This window comes from Psittacula echo (genome assembly GCF_963264785.1).
Source record: "Psittacula echo genome assembly, chromosome: 14".
NCBI classification, from domain to species: Eukaryota; Metazoa; Chordata; class Aves; order Psittaciformes; family Psittacidae; genus Psittacula; species Psittacula echo.
Window position 1 is genome coordinate 3,591,251 of NC_137750.1, and position 18,223 is coordinate 3,609,473.

Genomic DNA, 18,223 nt, shown 5'->3' on the forward strand with positions numbered 1-18,223 from the left:
ACAAACATGCTGATGACAACCTGCAAGTGTCACCTGTACCTCAAGCTTCCTGTATCTACAAGCTAGCAGGTAAGTTGAAAAGTTGGAAATCTAACTTGAAAAGTAGGAAAATTGGTGAAATTACTTAACAAGAAAACAATTACAATATACAACCCAAAAGAACTGACAAATATCAATCTATTACTTACAAAGTAACTTAAAGAATCATACCCCTCATCCCCCAGATCATGTTAATACTTAAAGAAATGTGAGGGTCTCAACTACAGATTCACTTCAATTAAGTTGTTAAAGCACAGGCAGTTTCCTTACCTTCTGTTTTCACTTTTTCCGCATCTTGCTCAGTGGGCGTCTCCTCAATTTTATCTTGGTCTCCAGATTCTTCCTTGCTTCTCTCAGCATCTGTCTGGTCATTATCGACATCGCTTTTGGCCTTTTCTGCTTCATCATCTGCTGTGGTTTTATCTTCCACTATTTCTCCTTTTCTTGCTCTGATAATGTCCAAAATTTCATCTACAATAGAAAGTATGTTGTCATCAATAAACAAACCAACCACCACCTACAGAGCCACAGAGCAGAAATAACATGACACAAATGCAGCTTCTTTTCAATGAGACAAAAGATAACATTCATCTTCCTGCCACTTTTTTCCCCACACTTAGAAGAAACAATTCCACAGATTTAATAATTGCATTTATATAGTGATGCATTTATGCATTTATACAGTGATGATTTATATCTAATTTTAAACCTGAACATCTAATCTTCATGTCTTCCCTAGAAACAAAGTTCAGACCTTCACAAATTTATATTGCTATTTATTTATTGCCTCAAGGTAGATATATTAAGTTGGTGAAGAAGTGCAGAGGAGATATGCATTCTTCCACACTTTCCATAATACTGTAGCAAATACTGGAGCTCTAACACTGTTGCTACTCCAACTCCCATAGGATTGTAAAGTGTTTATGAAGAGATAATATACATATATATATACACACATCAGGGCAGTACATCAGGAAATATATGACAGCTAACACAGCTCCACCTCAACACCTGGAGCAATCACAGTCTGGCACACCCTAAGCATATCAAGAATCCAAATCATTCAGGACGTCCTGGAATACATGATACATAGTCCTACAAGTCAGCACTAAATAGCCATGCTGGTACACCTGCATGATGCTTCTCCATCAGTTTCTATAAACTTCTTGTAATAAAAGAAATACAAACAAGTATTTGAATCAAAGTGCAACACCTACTGCCATAAAATAAAATACTCTTACCATTTGCTGCAGAAAGGAAAGACTTATTGTTGCCCCTTGCTTTATTAGTGAGGTCTTCCGTCACATCCATGTGCCGATGAATTTCCTCACGCATTTCTTCCAGAGTTTTGCATAGGTCAGCTTCCCAGTAATCTTTGTCCAGGCATTCAATCAACTCTGCCAGCTGGATCTTTGTGCTGAAGTACCAGATTTTCTTATCCTTCTCACTTTCTGAATCCTCCTCTCTGTAAGAGTATTGGAAAAATATGAATTTTCAAATATCTAGATACATGACAAAAATTAGTATCAGCCTACTTTCAGCAGAGAACTCTTAAATGCCAACACCTGAGTGTGAATAACAAATCACATGACGACACTCACATGCACCCTATTTAGTACACAAATGCTCCTTTCTCATTACCATCCCCTCAGAATTTCCCATTACAACATGCGCAGGAAAGCTTTTGAAGTGTCTCCTTAAAACTGGTTTGTCCAATCTGCAACAACGTTTATTCTCTTTATATTTACTATTACTGTAACTAGTAATCTACTACTGAGTCTCAAACAATTTGCAACAAAAGAGGTACGGATGCAGAATCCATAAAGTGTAGTGTTTCTGACTGCATCTTCAGGCAAGAGCATTCACCTGTGAAAGAACTGTCATACTTGCAACTCAATCAGTACACTACTAAAATAAAGTGGTTATGAAGTTAATAATTACAATATGACTCAAAATTCAACTACTAACTCATCACAACCGTTACTACAAACCAGACTTCTGTTTTTTGATGATAAAACCTGGTGTACTGCAATGAAATACTACAATTTCTTCCATAATTTCTTCCATAAAGGCCTTTGCTCATGAAAAGCAACTAATTGTACCTTACCCATTTACTCCTCTAGGCTACCAGTAACTTCCCATTAGTTTTATAAAGTTAGCATGGTTAAGTTCAACAAATTCTCTCAGAAAACAGCTCATTTCAGGAAGACATCAAACATACTACACATCAAAAAGTAACAGCTGAACACTGACAACCATTGGACTCTGTCGAATATTCCATGCATGTAGACTTCCATGTTCAAGAAAAATTGTTTAAACCATGTTTTCTCTAAACCAAGGAAGTTATCTACTAACAATAATAGGAACGGCAGCACCTCTACTACTGATTGTGAACAAAAGCCATTAAAAAAGATAAAGGAAAATACGTAAAACCTAAGTCAGAACGGGAGATGAGAATGCAAGAATTCAGCTTTACACAGCAAGAAGAAAGAACAGGGTGAAACAAAATGCTTAACTGGAAAGGACAGGGCCTACTGAATTTTTCCCCTGGCAAATATCCAGTGGAAGTGGGAAGAGGAAGACACTGGCAGAGCAGCAATTGTAAAGATGCTCTACTCCTTACAAACACAACTGCACAATATAATGCTGTTGCTATGTTTATACTGTAATATAAATGCAGCTCAGTAATATAAATGAGTAATATACTCAGTAATATAAATGTAATATACAAGCAGCTCAGGCACAGAGCCTTGTACACCTTGCTTAAATTTTCACAGTGATCATCCAAGCATGTCCTTTTTCCACATTCTCCCCCCTTTTAGCAAACCTGAAACCACTGCAGCTATGCTAATGCATCCAGGATACGTACGTATGTATGTCACCTGAAAATCCCAAGCAGCATCTCCCTTTTCCTTTCCCATCAGTTCTTTCTATTCTTGAGCTACAGGGTTGCATTGGGCTGCAAAGCAGTTAGCTGTTATCTTCCATTTTCCTATATAATCAAGGAAAAGCCTGCAGTACCAGTAAAGGTCTGCTGCATTACAGGCCAAAAAACCCCAGAGCCACACTGTGAAGAATCAAAACACTAGACTGCAAAGACTGTATTCTGCAGAACACACCTAGAGCTAATCTTTCTATGTGCAATTCAAGTCCTACCCGTTAAAGAACTGCTCAGATAATATTCTAGAAATGGACAATGAATTTATCCAAGAGTATTTTATTTCCCTTCTACTTCATTTATATAGGGTTTTGAGCACAGAATTCCTCTTGAACTGAAGGCTATCACAACCTTAGTAACCGAAGTTCAGGAATTAGTGTTTCCTCTTGACAAAAGCACAGATAGAAAATGAAAAGGCAGAAGCTTGCTGTTACCCTTACACAAAACTCACCTTTGCTCAGACTTCTTCTCAAGATCCAGGTGTGTGCCAGTGGAAGCCCTGGAATGCTCACAACCGACTTGCTAACAGTCAAAGAGCTACAGCAGAAATCATTCTATGCAATCCATTTGGCAAAGCTGGTTAAGATTTAAATTAATGATTAAAATATTTAAGCTAACTTCCCCTGAACACCTTCTTCCATTGGCTAAAGGGACACTGCTCTCATTATCTGAGAGGCTATCATAAAACAAGATGGAAAGATGCAAGTTTACACAAGGACTGATTCCCAGTGTTTTTCTCTGACGAGCCGGACTTGATGCTTGACAGGTCTACTTTGTCTCCAGGGGAGACTGTTGAGTCACATACATCAAGTGAGGCCAAGCAAGGGAGAGAAGAATCACATGAACATTTCCTACCTCTTTCAGCCTCCTGCACTGCCAGGAACTATCACTGGCAGGCTTTCGAGGCAAGTTTTAAGACTGATAAAACTGGCAACACAGAATATGCTAGAAACTTTCAAGTAAAGTAATAACAAAGTACATACACCCTTTCCTGAATTCTATGCTGATACAACTAGACACAAGCATTCAGTCACCTGTTTAAAGTAACCTACTCAAACAAAGATCCAAAACCTTTTTAATTAATAGGTGAAAATCAAGCAGGACTCATTGAGAATATAAAGGCCATGACAAATCTTGCAGACAAAAAGCTGACACTGGTTCTTTTGACCATTAAGGAAGATGTATGTAACTCAGGAATAACGATTTGTGTCTTACTTCTGCTATCAAAATGAAAACTAACCAATGTTTCATCTGCTTTCATAAACATCTAACAAATACAAAGCGTTTCAGTATTTCTAGAAAGAGAACCTGTTAGAACACTGCAGCAGTTTACAAGGAGAATGCGAATCAAAGTCCTAAATTCCCTGATTTAACTTGCAGAAATAACCTTTACAAGCAAAACAGAGGCACCGGACCCAGAGACATCACCCTAAGTTTGTTAACAGCTTGAAACTAAAAACTCAGGAATTCTTTTTCTCTTGACCACAAGATTTTTTTAAATCTCATTGCTATTTGCTCCCGGGGATGTATGGGAGGAGACCTCCCCAGTGCCCACTTTTCTGTCTTTGTAAAACAGAAGAGGTAGAAAAGAGAAACAGAACCACAACGATGGGCTTAAACAAGGCTTGCTGCCCTCAGCAGGTGATGAGTATGGAAATAAAAGTATTGGTGATCAAGAAGAAATCTACAAAACCCTTTCAAAGATGGGAAAACCAGTGGTATGAGGGATTTATAACATTTATAAGGAGAAAAGTAGTAAAAAGCCCTAAAACCCCCTTTGAAAAAACAGGAAAATCCAAGAATTCAGGATTTCAGTTCTCCAGTTCCCCATGGCAAGGATTCAAATCAGTGTCTGTGCAGATCAGTTTTAGATCTATTACTTTCCTCTGATATATTTGATCCCCCAGTATTGGTGAATACACTCTATTTTAATAAAGTTGATCTGATAATATCAATTAATTAATCTCAGCTTTTACCATTTGGCAGTTCTCCTCTAAGTTAACCTGTTATCCAAACAGGTGTAGTTTAAACTTGTTCCATATATATATACACACACACACATATATGTGGGAAATGGTTGGGTTTGCAATACAGCATGCTTACTGAACCAAAAGGACATTAAAACGTGAAAGTACAGAGTTTAATATCTATGTGAATTATTAGAGTTGTATTTCCCTGGAATTTAGTTATGCGGTAAATACTTTTGTGCCCTTATGAAGCGGCTTTGGCAAGAAGCTTCAAGGCACATTATGCATAAATTTAATTATGCATAATTAAATGCATCAAAGTTCTATGAAAAGTCCAGTGGAATTGCTTGGTTCTGTACATCCCACACTGCTGTTAAAGAGAGCTGCTGCTGCTGCAGATCCACCAGCACAACTGACCATCTGTTTTCTCTTCCAATTCCATCAGGAGGATTTGAAATATTTTTAATCCAAACCACATATTTCATGAAGAACTTGTTTTGGAAGCAAGCACAGGCACATTTATACTAGCAGAAGGCATGATATCTAATGACAGCAAGAAGGACAGGGACGAGTAGGGGAAGAGTATTTCAACCTTGATGAGCAACAAGAATACAAAAATAAGTCAGGAAACAATGGCTGCAATGCATTTCTTGCCATCGTAAACATCAAAATACTTTTCTATTTACATTTTGAACTATTTTGGTCCCTAACAAAACCTCAGTAAAATGGAAAATCCTATAAAAATTTTCCTTTTGCTGTATTGTTTACAATTCTCATCTATTTTGATTTGAAATGGAATATTGATGTCTCTTTGAATAAATCCCAAGTGAGATATAAAACTTAAATTCATAAAACTTGGAGCAAGTATTTTGCCCACTGAATTCCTAGCAGGAATGCAAAATCATTGGGAGAAAAAAAATACATTTAACCTTTGAAGGTATCTTTTCTAGTGTAATTAAAATTACTACCAACATGCCAAAGAGCTTTCACACATGCAGATTTCAAAGGAACAAGAAGCACCTGCCTGATTTAGTTTAGTTTAAAATATAGTGAAGCACTGCCTGCATCAAAACCTCCTGAGCATCAAATATTACTCTTCATTAGGAAGAAAAACATTGTTTCATAGATCAAGTTTAGTCAAAAATAATTACCAACCTGTCTACACACTGGGGGCCTATTCATCTTAAAATAAGCTCCTGAATGACACTGGGTTTTTTAGTGCTACTTCCTAGACCTCTAATGGCAGGCAGAATATAATCGTTCTGCCAGTACAGTAGAGCAGTGAGGAAAACCGCATCTTTAGAACAACCTTTTCCTCAAGAATTCAAAAGAGAGAAAAATCATGCACTATAGGTCATTAAAACACAGGTAACAAGAACAAAAAGGGTATCAGTTACATGTCTTTCACAACCAAGCTTTTTGCAAAAATCAAACTTCCAAACTCATCTTCTGGAAACAGAAGGCAGAAAATTAGATATGAGGGAATGGAAGAATTAGGATTTCAACAGCTTCAGGCTGACCATCACATCCTGCTGAACCATAAATGATACACCCCATATTGTAAAGCATGGGATTGATTATAAAAATAAAGGTAAGAGTGGAAAAGATTCCCTGCACCTTTTACAAGATTACTTGATACTACTGTGGCATTTATAACCCAGAGAAACTAAAAATAATCCAACATGGATTCTTTCTTTACAAGTGTAAAAGAACACACAGGAAACAAAAAGTGGTGATAATGCATACTTAAAGCACCATTAGAGAAACTCACCATTAAAGAAAGAGCACTATATTTTAGAAGACTAAAACGAGTTCTTAGAAGTGTCTTGTTTGTAAGATGTAATACCATCAACAGTCATCACAATCCCTTTTAAAGACACTGGTTAATATCTTAACATTCACTGTGAAACATTTTGTGTGCATTCCTGTTAAGGTATTCAGCGGTGGCTTATAGAACCATAGAATAGTTAGGGTTGGAAAGGACCTTAAGATCACCCAGTTCCAACCCCCTGCCATGGGCAGGGACACCTCACACTAAACCATGGCACCCAAGGCCTCATCCAACCTGGCCTTGAACACTGCCAGGGATGGAGCATTCACAACCTCCCTGGGCAACCCATTCCAGTGCCTCACCATGTGTTCTCCATAATGCTGAATGGAAAACTGTATTTCAAGAAAACCAGTAAAACACTTTCATCTCTCCAAAATTACAATACTACTGATTTCAGTTAAATACAGTTTCTCTGCCACTATGAGCACAATTACGTAAGGACAGTCTTTTATAAGAAAAACCCCCAGTGTTCAGCTGTTTTCCTGGGAAAAATGTAGAAGTATTTTTATAATTTTAGATTCAACTTTTCAGGTAAAACCAGGCCACAGCACCCTCACTAACAAGGGTTTGATTCTTATTAATGTTTTGAAATACATTAGTATCTCAAGGCCAACCAGTAACAGGAAAGTGTTAAATGTATACAGGAGAACACTTAAAGACAGGCATTTCTTAATGTTTTGACTCTGTTTATATTTACAGAAGTGTTCACATACAGTATTTGCTGCATTTCTACTTAAGAAATATGAACACATTTGAGTGCTCTGAAAGTCTTAGCTTCAAAGGCAGATCATCAAACCAGTACCAGTAGCTAACAGCCAAATACTATTTAAGCAGGTGAAAGTATACAAAACTAGCATTCTATACATGTGATCACCAAGAGAGTTAGACTGCTTTTCAGTAACTGTTTACAAAAACTGGAGAGTTCTTATTAAAATTCCCTCTCTTTTCCTCACATTCATGTGTTTTAGGCATATTAAGCCAGAGACTCTGGGGTTTTTCCCCTTTTTATAAACAGATTATGAGAATACTTATTTCGGAGAAAATCAATGGATTAATTACATGGTCCTTAGAAATTTCCTTGCAAAACAGCAAGCAATGGTCTTATCTAACAAAAGAACAACTTTAAGATGGCAACAGCAACTTACAGGATATAAGTAAAAATGCATTCAATGTGATATCATTATTCAGAAAATACTGATTCCTTTATACTTACATAATGATTCTTCTGTTCAGGAACCAATATTTTCGCCTATGCCTGTCATATCCAATAGGTTCATGTCGAATGTATGGTTTATTTTTTTGGATTTCAGCAACACAGTCAGTTACTCCAGGCACCTTATGTGCTACGCAGACCTCACACTGCCATTCATCTTCTGGTACCTCTTCAAGAGGTGGTTTCACGCACTCCAAATGGTACACAGCTGAACAAGTTTCACAGCAAAGCAAATCCCCAAGTTTGTGACAAACCCTACAATGATCATCATACTGAATAACACCTTCTGACATTAACTCTTCACGTGCAATGTTTGTTGTCAGAAACTGATCCACTAAGAACTGCAGAACTTTGATTTTATTCTCTACTGGTCCATAAGGATAGTCCTCTGTCTCTTGGTAAGGAAGAACATGATGGTATTCCTTGTCACTCTCACAATATACCCGCAGAACCTCTGGCCACGTCATTCCATCTATGAAATATAAAGTGGAATTAACGCTATCTTTGAGGTCAGCAGGTCCAAAGGTAGTATTTGAAGTGTCTTCTTCACGTAAAACTGCTTTTAAAAGCACTATATGCATCTCTGCCATAAGTGTGCACTGCTCTTGACTTACCAGAGCAGCACAGAAGTCCTCAAAACGAAAAGGAGAGAGGCGTAAAACAGTGCCAAAGTTCCTTAGTACCTCATAGATGGCAATAACATTCATTATATGCTCACTAGGCACCATTAAGTCCTCTGAGGATTTAGGAAACTCCAAGGGTGGGATATCTTTTTCTTCCAATATTGGAGAACGAGGACGATGCACTCTTTGTCTTCTCCTACCTGGAATAAAAAGCAACAATAAGAATTTTGCCACTCACTGGGTCAATGTGTTTAAACATCCATGAACAATGACTGTGTCAAACTTTCTAAAGCACTGTCAATTAAGGATTTACACCTTCAGTTACATAATTTGATAATTCATCTACTAATCTTATACTTTAACAGTATAAAAATAAAATACACAAGCTATCTGAAGTTTTGCTTTAGACACTTTGAGCAGTTGTATTTCCCATGTAGTCTGATGAAGCTTTAAAACAACTAGAATTTTAATTGTTTAAATTACTTAAAAAGAGACATTTTCCTCAGCCAAAATATTTAGATTTTTTCCTCATTTTTACTCAGCATGACTTGTTTATCATTCCTTCCTGGGAATTTAATTTTAAACTTAAAGCATCCAGCTTCAAACAATAGACATTTTTGCATTTAAATCCTGCAAGCTATTCTCCTGTCCAGCAATAGCACACAGAAAGATTATTTCAAGCAGATGTCATGGGACATCAATTTCAACCAAACTAGAACACAAAACAGAACCTAAATCACTTTCTCCACTGCCTTTTAACTAGAATATTTATCCTGGATGCTTACAAGCCAGAAACAAAAGTTAAATGTGATATTATACAAAAATGCTTCAGGAACTCCCAATCTTTCAAAACAAAACACACAAAAAACCTCCCCCCACATGCTTCAATAAGCCAGGAGATATCTGCACAGAATGAGGAGGCGGCAGATTTAGGGAAGGACAAAGCCTAACACAAAAAGCTTGTCTGAAGAGCTGTTTCACTACCTAAAAGAATAGACACCGAGCATAATTAATTCAGACTCAGATGCTAATTCAGATGAGATGCTACACCTGCTTCCATTTAATTCCACTATCCTTGATGCCAAGCAGAAGGGAAAACAAAAGACCTGGTAGTGCCCCTGTACATGGCACTACCAGATAGATGAAATATTTCAATCTTCTATCAAAATAAGGTATCCAGCTACATGCAACTGTCTTGCAGCTATCAGTTGAAGTATTAATATGCACTCATTAAAACTACTTCCTTTATAAAAAAACCCCAACAAAATCAAGTTTAGACAATCTCATAAACTAACCATAAAACCAGCTTCTTGTTTTAAAACCGAGTTTCAAGTCATCTTGGATGTTACCGTGAAGAGGAAATGGTTGTCTGTGGCATTTGTTCAACCCATCCAACTCCCTCCAGTACTCCCACAGATACAGGAAATAACTCTAATAGGGAGCAAGACCTGCTAAGGCAGGCAGATACCCAAAGACAGATGCTGCTGAACCTAAATACACCATCATTGAAACTTTAATGCACTGAAAAGGAAAGAAAAAAGTTACCAAAAAGAGAAGCTACCTTTCAGAAACACCTTGACACATAATAGACAGTTTGCCAAACAATTCCAGAAGATAAATACATCAATCATTGAGCTAGATGGGCAAGATGACACCAGATACATCTCTGCCTCTCAAACTTTAAAGAACGAAACCTTACACAACAAATTAGACACTCTAAGGCAATATAAAGATGATCTGCCAGATGTTTCCATTACAGAAGTAATGGGTCAACATAATCTGCATGTAAAAATAAATTTCCAAGTTTAGTGAAGTTTGAGTTCTGCCTGTGGAAAGCGAAGGAATGCTTGTATGACTGTCTTCCAAGATGCTCTTACACAAATAAGTGGAAAATGTTTAATCATGGCAAACACACAAAACCACAGGAGTTTCACAGCCAGACACAAAGCAAGAAACATCTAGATTAAACTCAATTTTCCTATCACCATGATCCAATGCTATCACCATGATACATGCATAAACCAGAGCTGGTTTAATTAACAGGTCCCAAAGCAAAGCACACATTTGCACACTCTGATTAAACTATGTTAGGGTCCTGAAGCTTCCTTCAGTATTGGAGGATGGTGTAGGACCAGTCCTAGTAGGTGATCATGCAATACAACTGCAACACAAAACAGATATTCTGAAACCACTGGTGGTCTTCATAGAGTCCAAATATCACAGAAAGTGGCAGAGCTATAAACTAGGATTTACTTCAGTGTTTGCAATTGTAGCAGCAGAAAAAACATGCCTGTCACACAGTAAAGCCATGAAAGAAACAGCCTTTCAAGAAAGCATGCAGCAAGAATGATAACCCTGGTTTACCTAAATTAATCAGAAGTGACAAACCCCCTCAGTAAAGATAAGCTAGAATAAAGGAACACTGCTCAAAGAAGCAAAGACTCCTTATTTCCTCTCATTTGTTGAGATTTCCTGCTCCAAGAACAAAATTACTATTGTCCTTTGCATTGCTTTTATCCTCCATTGAAAGACATCCCGAACAAACAAACAAAAACCTGACTTCCCCATGACCATCTTTGTTGATGTCTCTTTCACAACAGAGAAATACTGGTGTATTTCTTACATCAAATTAACAGGAGACGCACAAAAAGAAACCTTAAAACACGCATTCCTAACATCTGCTGAAAAAGTTTATGCCCTCTAACATCTCATCTTACAGAGGAAGCATATTGGGACAGTTAGAGGTCTAGAATAAATGTGTTACTGGGACACAAAAGATTGTCACACCACCATCATAAAGAATTGATTTTTGGTGCAAGTACAGTGCAACAGTGTGGTTGCATAATTCACACCACTCTTCATCTTCTATTTAAATCAATTCACATATTTTCATGTTTGCTTTCGTATACAGCACAGAGATTTCTGAAGTAATTGTAAAGGTAGTTTAGACAATAAGGAAAAACATATTGCATTATAAAACGTATGCTCCTTTGTCCACTGCTCTGTGGACATGGTAAGCAACCTCATGATACACAGTCCAGTTACTGTACCGTACCACTCAACACTGCCAACCATACTGTAAATCACACACCACATTTCAAGAGCTCAAATAATTTCTCTTTTTGGACACTGAACTGCTTTGAACAATTCTGCACTGCATATAATCCATTTTCCAGAGCTAAACAAAGAAAGTATTCAAAGATGTAAGAAATGGTACTCAGATATATTTCCTTGAGTGGCTCAACGGCATGGTATTGAAAATCTTTCCTTATTTCAAATTTCACTTTCAATTTGTTATTGATTTTTGCTGTATCCAGCTTGAACAGAACTTGAAGCCAAGAAGAGAATCACAAAGTCTGATTTGGAAATTCACAAGTTCCAAGCCAATTTGTGCTTAAACATATCCCTGTTCGATGCATCAAGTACAATCTCAAGAAACACTCCAAACAACTTTAAAGAACAACTCCAAAACCCCAAACCAACAAAACCAAGCAGTCTAATCTCCAGTGAAAAATATAAACATCCTCTGCCAAGGTGCTCATAAAATTTGAAGTACTCTAAGTGGCTGTTGAACTTAAATTACAAGTGTGGACCAATGGAATATGATATAACAATGACAAAGTCCTATGGTCTCTGTTTTGGGCTGAAATGTTTGTATCCTGCTGGTTGGGTGGATAACCCTCTCCCTTACAACTAGCCCAGAGAGCTGAAGAAAGGCAGTTTGGAATTCCAAACAAAGACTCCAGGCTTCCTTGTCATTCTGATAATAACAATTTCCTCATTGCCAGTTATCTGCAGCATGCTGACAACTTGCACAGCTCATGCTATTTAGAAGCAGTCTGAACTTCTGGGAAGGTTTTTGAAGCTCACAGTTCACGTTTACCCAACTGCTCTTCATACACACCCTCAAATTCTGAAAACCAGTCTTCCTACAATAAACGTATCCAACTTTGCAAGCTTTTCACTTCCAAGAAAAATCTCCTCTCCCCAAGGCAACACATCCAATGCTTGAATTTGGTATCCACTGGCAGACACACTCACCCTCCAAACCAAAATCATACCCGAGTACCTTAAGATGCACTTAAAATAATATACAGAAGTGAAATAGTTTAACAAATCACTGTAATGACCACACTGAGGAGGCAAGAGAATTACATTGTTGCTCTTATATTAACTTGCTATTACTATATCACCTACTGCCATTAATTTCTCTTGTTATAGTTTAAATAATGTTGGATAAATCATTTTTACGATGTGCCCTGGATAATTTCCCATCTGTGGAAATCTCATAGCAGCAGGTATTTTTTGTTTTAAGTAAAAAATGAAACTTACTTCTGTACTACTTTGTCTAAACCAAAATAACATTAAGAGGTTTCCAGAGCAAGTGTTCCAGCAGCAGGTACTTCACCTTTAAGCACCACCACCTGACTTCAAACTGAATCTAGATGTGCCTACTGTCAGTTAAAGAAAGTCAATTTACACACTGAAGATTCCCCAAATGGACTCTAGCTTTATTACATGTGAATTGTATACTTCTAAGATCGTTTCTGCATATTAACCAAATCCCTGAATCAAATTCCACCTTCAGGTTTGAGCCATTACAAAGAAAGAAAGAGTCCACCTCTACAACATTCAAATTCCATAGCTTTATTTGGAAGGAGAAACTGATCTGTCAATAGCCTCCTGCTGCCACAAGTGGACTATTTACAGGATCCAGATCATCTGGAGCATCTCAGCATTATACTTCTATCTAGCATAAACTTCTTTTAAATCACATTCCTTCACTAGTTATCTCCAAAAGTGATGAAGTCTGCAATGGCTGCCTGTCCCTATTTTGAATTCTCTAATGGAAGAGCTGCCTGTAATAAAGATTAAAGAGTAAACAATTTTATTCACATGGCACATTTAATTATAGATATTGATAATTACCGTCTACACTTATGATAATCTATTAAAATAATTTCTATTACAAATATTTAAGCAACACACTAATGGTATTTGCAATAAAATAAAGTTACTGAACTGAAGTAACAGGCTGAGCACCCAAACCCAGAATTTAGTGAAGCACTTCAAAAAAACAAACCCTTGCTTTTTTTCCTTTTTAATTTCCATCTATTCAACCTATTCAGTCCCTATGCTGACCCTCTCAAAATTCAGAAATACAGTATAAAAGGACCAAAAAGCTTGTCTCCATTTTCACTGACAGACTGAAAGAAGAAAGGGGAAAGTAACATCCATTCTTTAACTCTTTAGCACAGGAGAATATGGAACTTAAAAACATTTTAACCATCTTTAATATCTTATTTATGTAGTTTTAATTTTAAAACTCACATTCATGTGGTTTAGTTTTAAAACAGAGTCTTTAAAACAACTATTTACATAAGTGTCCAGAACACAGAAAAGGTTATACCATGACTAAATATGAATTTCATGCTTTGTGCTTTAGTTGTATTCCCATTGCCATACACACGCAGCCAAACAGAAAGGACAAAAATCCAGTTTTGCCTTGTCTCACTTAGGTTACATATCCCTTTACTCCAGATGTACAGTGCTAGTAAACACAGTCTTTCAGCTCAATGTATTCCAAGTAACGGACTAGTGGATGGAGGTCTTACATAATAAATACTCTGCCAGAACCACTGTCTTGTTTAAACAGGGAGACAGTGGTAGTTGTACTGGTATGACCTGAAAATAAACACTGGTTCCAGCATTTCTTGATTAGAAAGCTTGCAACTGTCTCATTTCTCTTCTCTAAAAACTTTCCCTTCCTCTTGATTTCTCAGCATTTGGGCTCTAAGACTCCAGCTTAGAGCTCCTGTTCACAGCTGCAGTGGAGAAGATAAATTTGGTAGAGTACAGGGAAGGGAAAAGACAGACAGAGGAGTTTCAGGTATTTTGGTTATCTGTCACAGGAGGGGGGGAAATAATTATAGTACAAACCCCAGCAGGCAAACTCCACAAAACTGACCCCAGCAAGTGAAAAAACTTGACATTTTCCCCCAGTAAGAGATCAATTTTTGGTTTCAAGTTCACCAAATCAAATTACACTAACACAGAGGTCCCCCATTAGTAAAACAGAAGTGGGTTAGTTTTGTTTTCCAGTTCATGAGTCACTACAGAAACTTCTCAAGGTAAAGACCAATTGGCAATTATGATGTCCTGGAAGCATGAGTACTCCTTACAGAGGATGCCCTCTCCTAGATTTTCCTTCCTTCTGGAAATCTGGCTTTTAACTACCCTCCTAAACTCACTAAGACTCTCCTTTTTTTGTTTGGTTTTAATTTGACAAGAATCAGACATTTGCTGTCCCAAATTGCTAACTCTTCACCAGGCAAGATTCAAATGAGAATGTACAGCAATACACACGTACTTGCCAGATATCACTGATAAAACCGAAACCAGTTGATGAAAATGCGTTAGAGAACTTTCTCTGTGTGTTTTTCTTTTCTTTTTCCCTCACAGCAGAATGCATGAACTGGATATAGCTACTTGTTTGCCACGGCAATACCCAAACTGGTTCCTTAATTAAAAGCCAATCTCTTGGGAGAACATTTGTTCAGCTTACACCAAAGAAGAAAAAGCAGTAAAATGAATCAGTTAACATGAAATAAGAATATATTATGAAAAGCAGTACCAAACCTGAAAAATCTAAATCTTTTTCTTGGGATAGGACAAAATTAAAGGGCTTGACTTCTACAAAACACTTTTTCTGCCTTTTAAAAAAACCAACATGACAATCAACATGTTTCTAATATTCACATGTTTCTAATATTCACAAGTCTAAATCTCTTAGAAATTTCTGAAATAATAAGATGCATTTGTAGCTACTTGTAAGTGCAGCTCCAAACAGTGTTTTCTCTGCAATATCCATACCTAGCCCAAATCGATTTATTTTGCCTGGAAAAGTAAAAACAACTGTAAACCAAATAACCAGATAAAACTTAAAGCCTAACCTGACATTAAAAACGGGACATCAAAAAAGCTTTGGAAATTGAAGGGAAAATGAAAAAAATAACCAGTTACTAGACTAGATCCTGAGCGCACCCATATCACAGAAACTCTCAACACATGCTCCTAAGCTTGACTACTGCCTTGCACTGCACAAAACTTCATGTTCTTTAACAACTGTTTGAAAACCCTAAAACTTTTGGCTGTTTGTTTTTCACCTTGTACATCTGGCTGTACTGTACTTCTAAATCAATTTCACATTAAGAGTTTAATTTCTCAGCATCATGGCCATCAGTACACTCTCTGCAGAAGCCAGGAATACAAACCCCCTATATTCTAAGGCATCATTTTAACATTTGGATAACTAGTGCGAGACAAGAAGCAGATGAGATCCCACACTGGCATTCTGAGAAGTACCCGGAGGAACAACTTTTCTGTGCCTAGAGCCCAGGAGGCAAAAAGGTAGCACTAACATAACAATCTTCAGAAACATTCTGACAGATAATTTCTTAGTTGGGACACACTCAGGATAAGTTGCAACTAATTTCAGAAGTTAGTAAGCTCTGAGAGACAGCCCCAGTCTACTAAAATCCACATCAATTCACCTTACACCAGTTCTATGCAATACAACGGTCAGCTATAGAATTTTACTGCAGACTTACAAAGTTTGTACAATAAACCCAGCAAAATATTCTACCTTTCACAACATGCAAACTTTGATAATGGCACGGTAATTGCTGCACAGACCTTCTTAGAAAGATGACTGAAGTGACAGAAGCTCTTAGACAAACCGGAAATTTGCATGTCAATACAACAGAACCAGCCAGCAATTTACTACTTCTACACCATTTCTTTGCTAGGACTCTTCTTCTACGTTTTTCATGACTGGCATGATGAACTAGTGATAGTTCCTCTAGAGTAAAATCTAAGTTCAGATTACTAAATGGTAAAATAAGAGCATGACAGATTTAGAGAAGAGGGTACCCTAGGTAATATGGTTGGGAGGCTGGTAAATCTCACATGACAGACAAAAGAGGCTGCATATCTTACTGTTCTATCTCAATGTTTCCACTTAAACTATTCTTTAAGAGCATGAAAACAGGTTAAGAGATATAAAATTACTACAGACACACAAAACACATGAAAACAAAAGCACACTAGTGAAGTAATTGGTTAAGTGATGGACAATCAGTGTAAACACTCAGCTCAGATGAGCAAAAGCCATCTAAAAAAATTAATATATTTAAAGACAAGTATTTTGGCTCACAACTCCACTGCTGTGCATTTGCTTGTTAGATAGACTGATGATTATCTCAGCCAAAAATCTAGATGTACAGCTCTTCCTAAAACTAGTTTTCCTGGTTTTTGACAAAGAAAATTTAGAAACAGAAAATGAAGGACTTGTAAGCATGTTGATTAAGTCCTCCTTTTAAAATGCTGCAGCATATGGAAAATACTTGATACATGTAATTGTGACAAGCCTAAAGTCGAACTTGCAGTGGACAGGGCAAAAATGTTTAGTGATATAAGATATATAGGATAGCTATTCTGAAAGTACACCTACCTTCTGGGGATACAAATGGATAAGATAGGAGGGACATTACACACGTACAGTCCCTCTACCAAAACTCTGCCCAGCAGAACAAAAAGCAATGATAAATGTTACATGCATTCACACAATAAGCTTTTACTGTACCATTATTAAGCATTATATCAAAGGTGTTTTACCATTCCTAGGATTTTGTTTCTTTAAATACTTTAATAATACAGTAAAAAAGCGCTCCCGGATTCAAGTTCAAGATGTATCATAAACTCCCCAGCAAAGCACAAAAATTGAGCCTTTCTTGGCTAGAGACATTGCACTGTGATCTTTTAATTCATTGCTCAATGTAAGCTTGAAAAAGCTGTAAAAAGTCTGTCACTCATTTAAGTGGATGTGATTTATGAGTAAAATCTTGTTTGGTAGGAGAGTTTGATTGGAACTGCAATTTTTCAATACTCCGCTCTCAAAAAACAATCTCTTCAGCCCCTAAGACTACAGCCTGCAAGTGGCAGTAATTCAGGCTGCACATGGTTAGGGAAGCTAAGTAGAGAATAATCATTCATCATCATTTCTAGTAGAAAAAACCTAGCTGGCACTGCATGACTCTGTTTGGAGAAGGCAGTCCTTCAAGCTCTCCAGTTACCCACAGGAACTTTGCCACTGTGTATTACAACTTGTCTGGTTTGATGACAAATATACGAAAGAAAAACCCCTGTACCTAAACATAGCTAAAGATCAGTTCTGGCTCAGCATGCACCTGAGTCAAAGAGCGCTGGAGCCCAAGGAGACCTCCGAAGACAGATCGCTGTACGCATGCCCTACTCTTAGCACTCTTCTCTGCACTGGCCACAGTCAGATAAAGACATGCTGAGGTTAGGTGAATCTTTTCCTCGCCTATTAATGCTGTTCTAATTCAAGTATCTCCTCCTGAATAAGACTGAGATTTCAATTAGTGCCACAACTGTGTAGCACCACTCACAATTCAGGTATTTGTTCAGCAGAAACAAGACAGAGGCTGAGCTGATTGAATGAAAAAGTTTTGCACTTTCTTAGCAACAGGGCAACAGCATTTCTGGGAGAGAGGGAAGGAGGAGGAAGACCTTTAGGCAAATACTGAGCTA

General features: G+C 37.3%; 1 protein-coding gene across 13 annotated transcripts in view; it reads right to left on the bottom strand.

Moving 5' to 3' along the window:
• Positions 1 to 18,223, bottom strand: part of BPTF (bromodomain PHD finger transcription factor) — a 54,205-nt gene that overhangs the window by 33,120 nt on the left and 2,862 nt on the right. For 12 of the 13 annotated variants that reach the window (XM_080629466.1, XM_080629459.1, XM_080629467.1 and 9 more), the window contains exons 2-4: positions 7,989 to 8,811; positions 1,281 to 1,504; positions 310 to 510 (exon numbers count right to left, since the gene is read on the bottom strand). In XM_080629466.1, coding sequence (XP_080485592.1) covers positions 310 to 510; positions 1,281 to 1,504; positions 7,989 to 8,811 — 1,248 coding nt within the window. The remainder of the gene's footprint in view (positions 1 to 309; positions 511 to 1,280; positions 1,505 to 7,988; positions 8,812 to 18,223) is intronic. The other variant, XM_080629471.1, reaches the window with a different exon arrangement.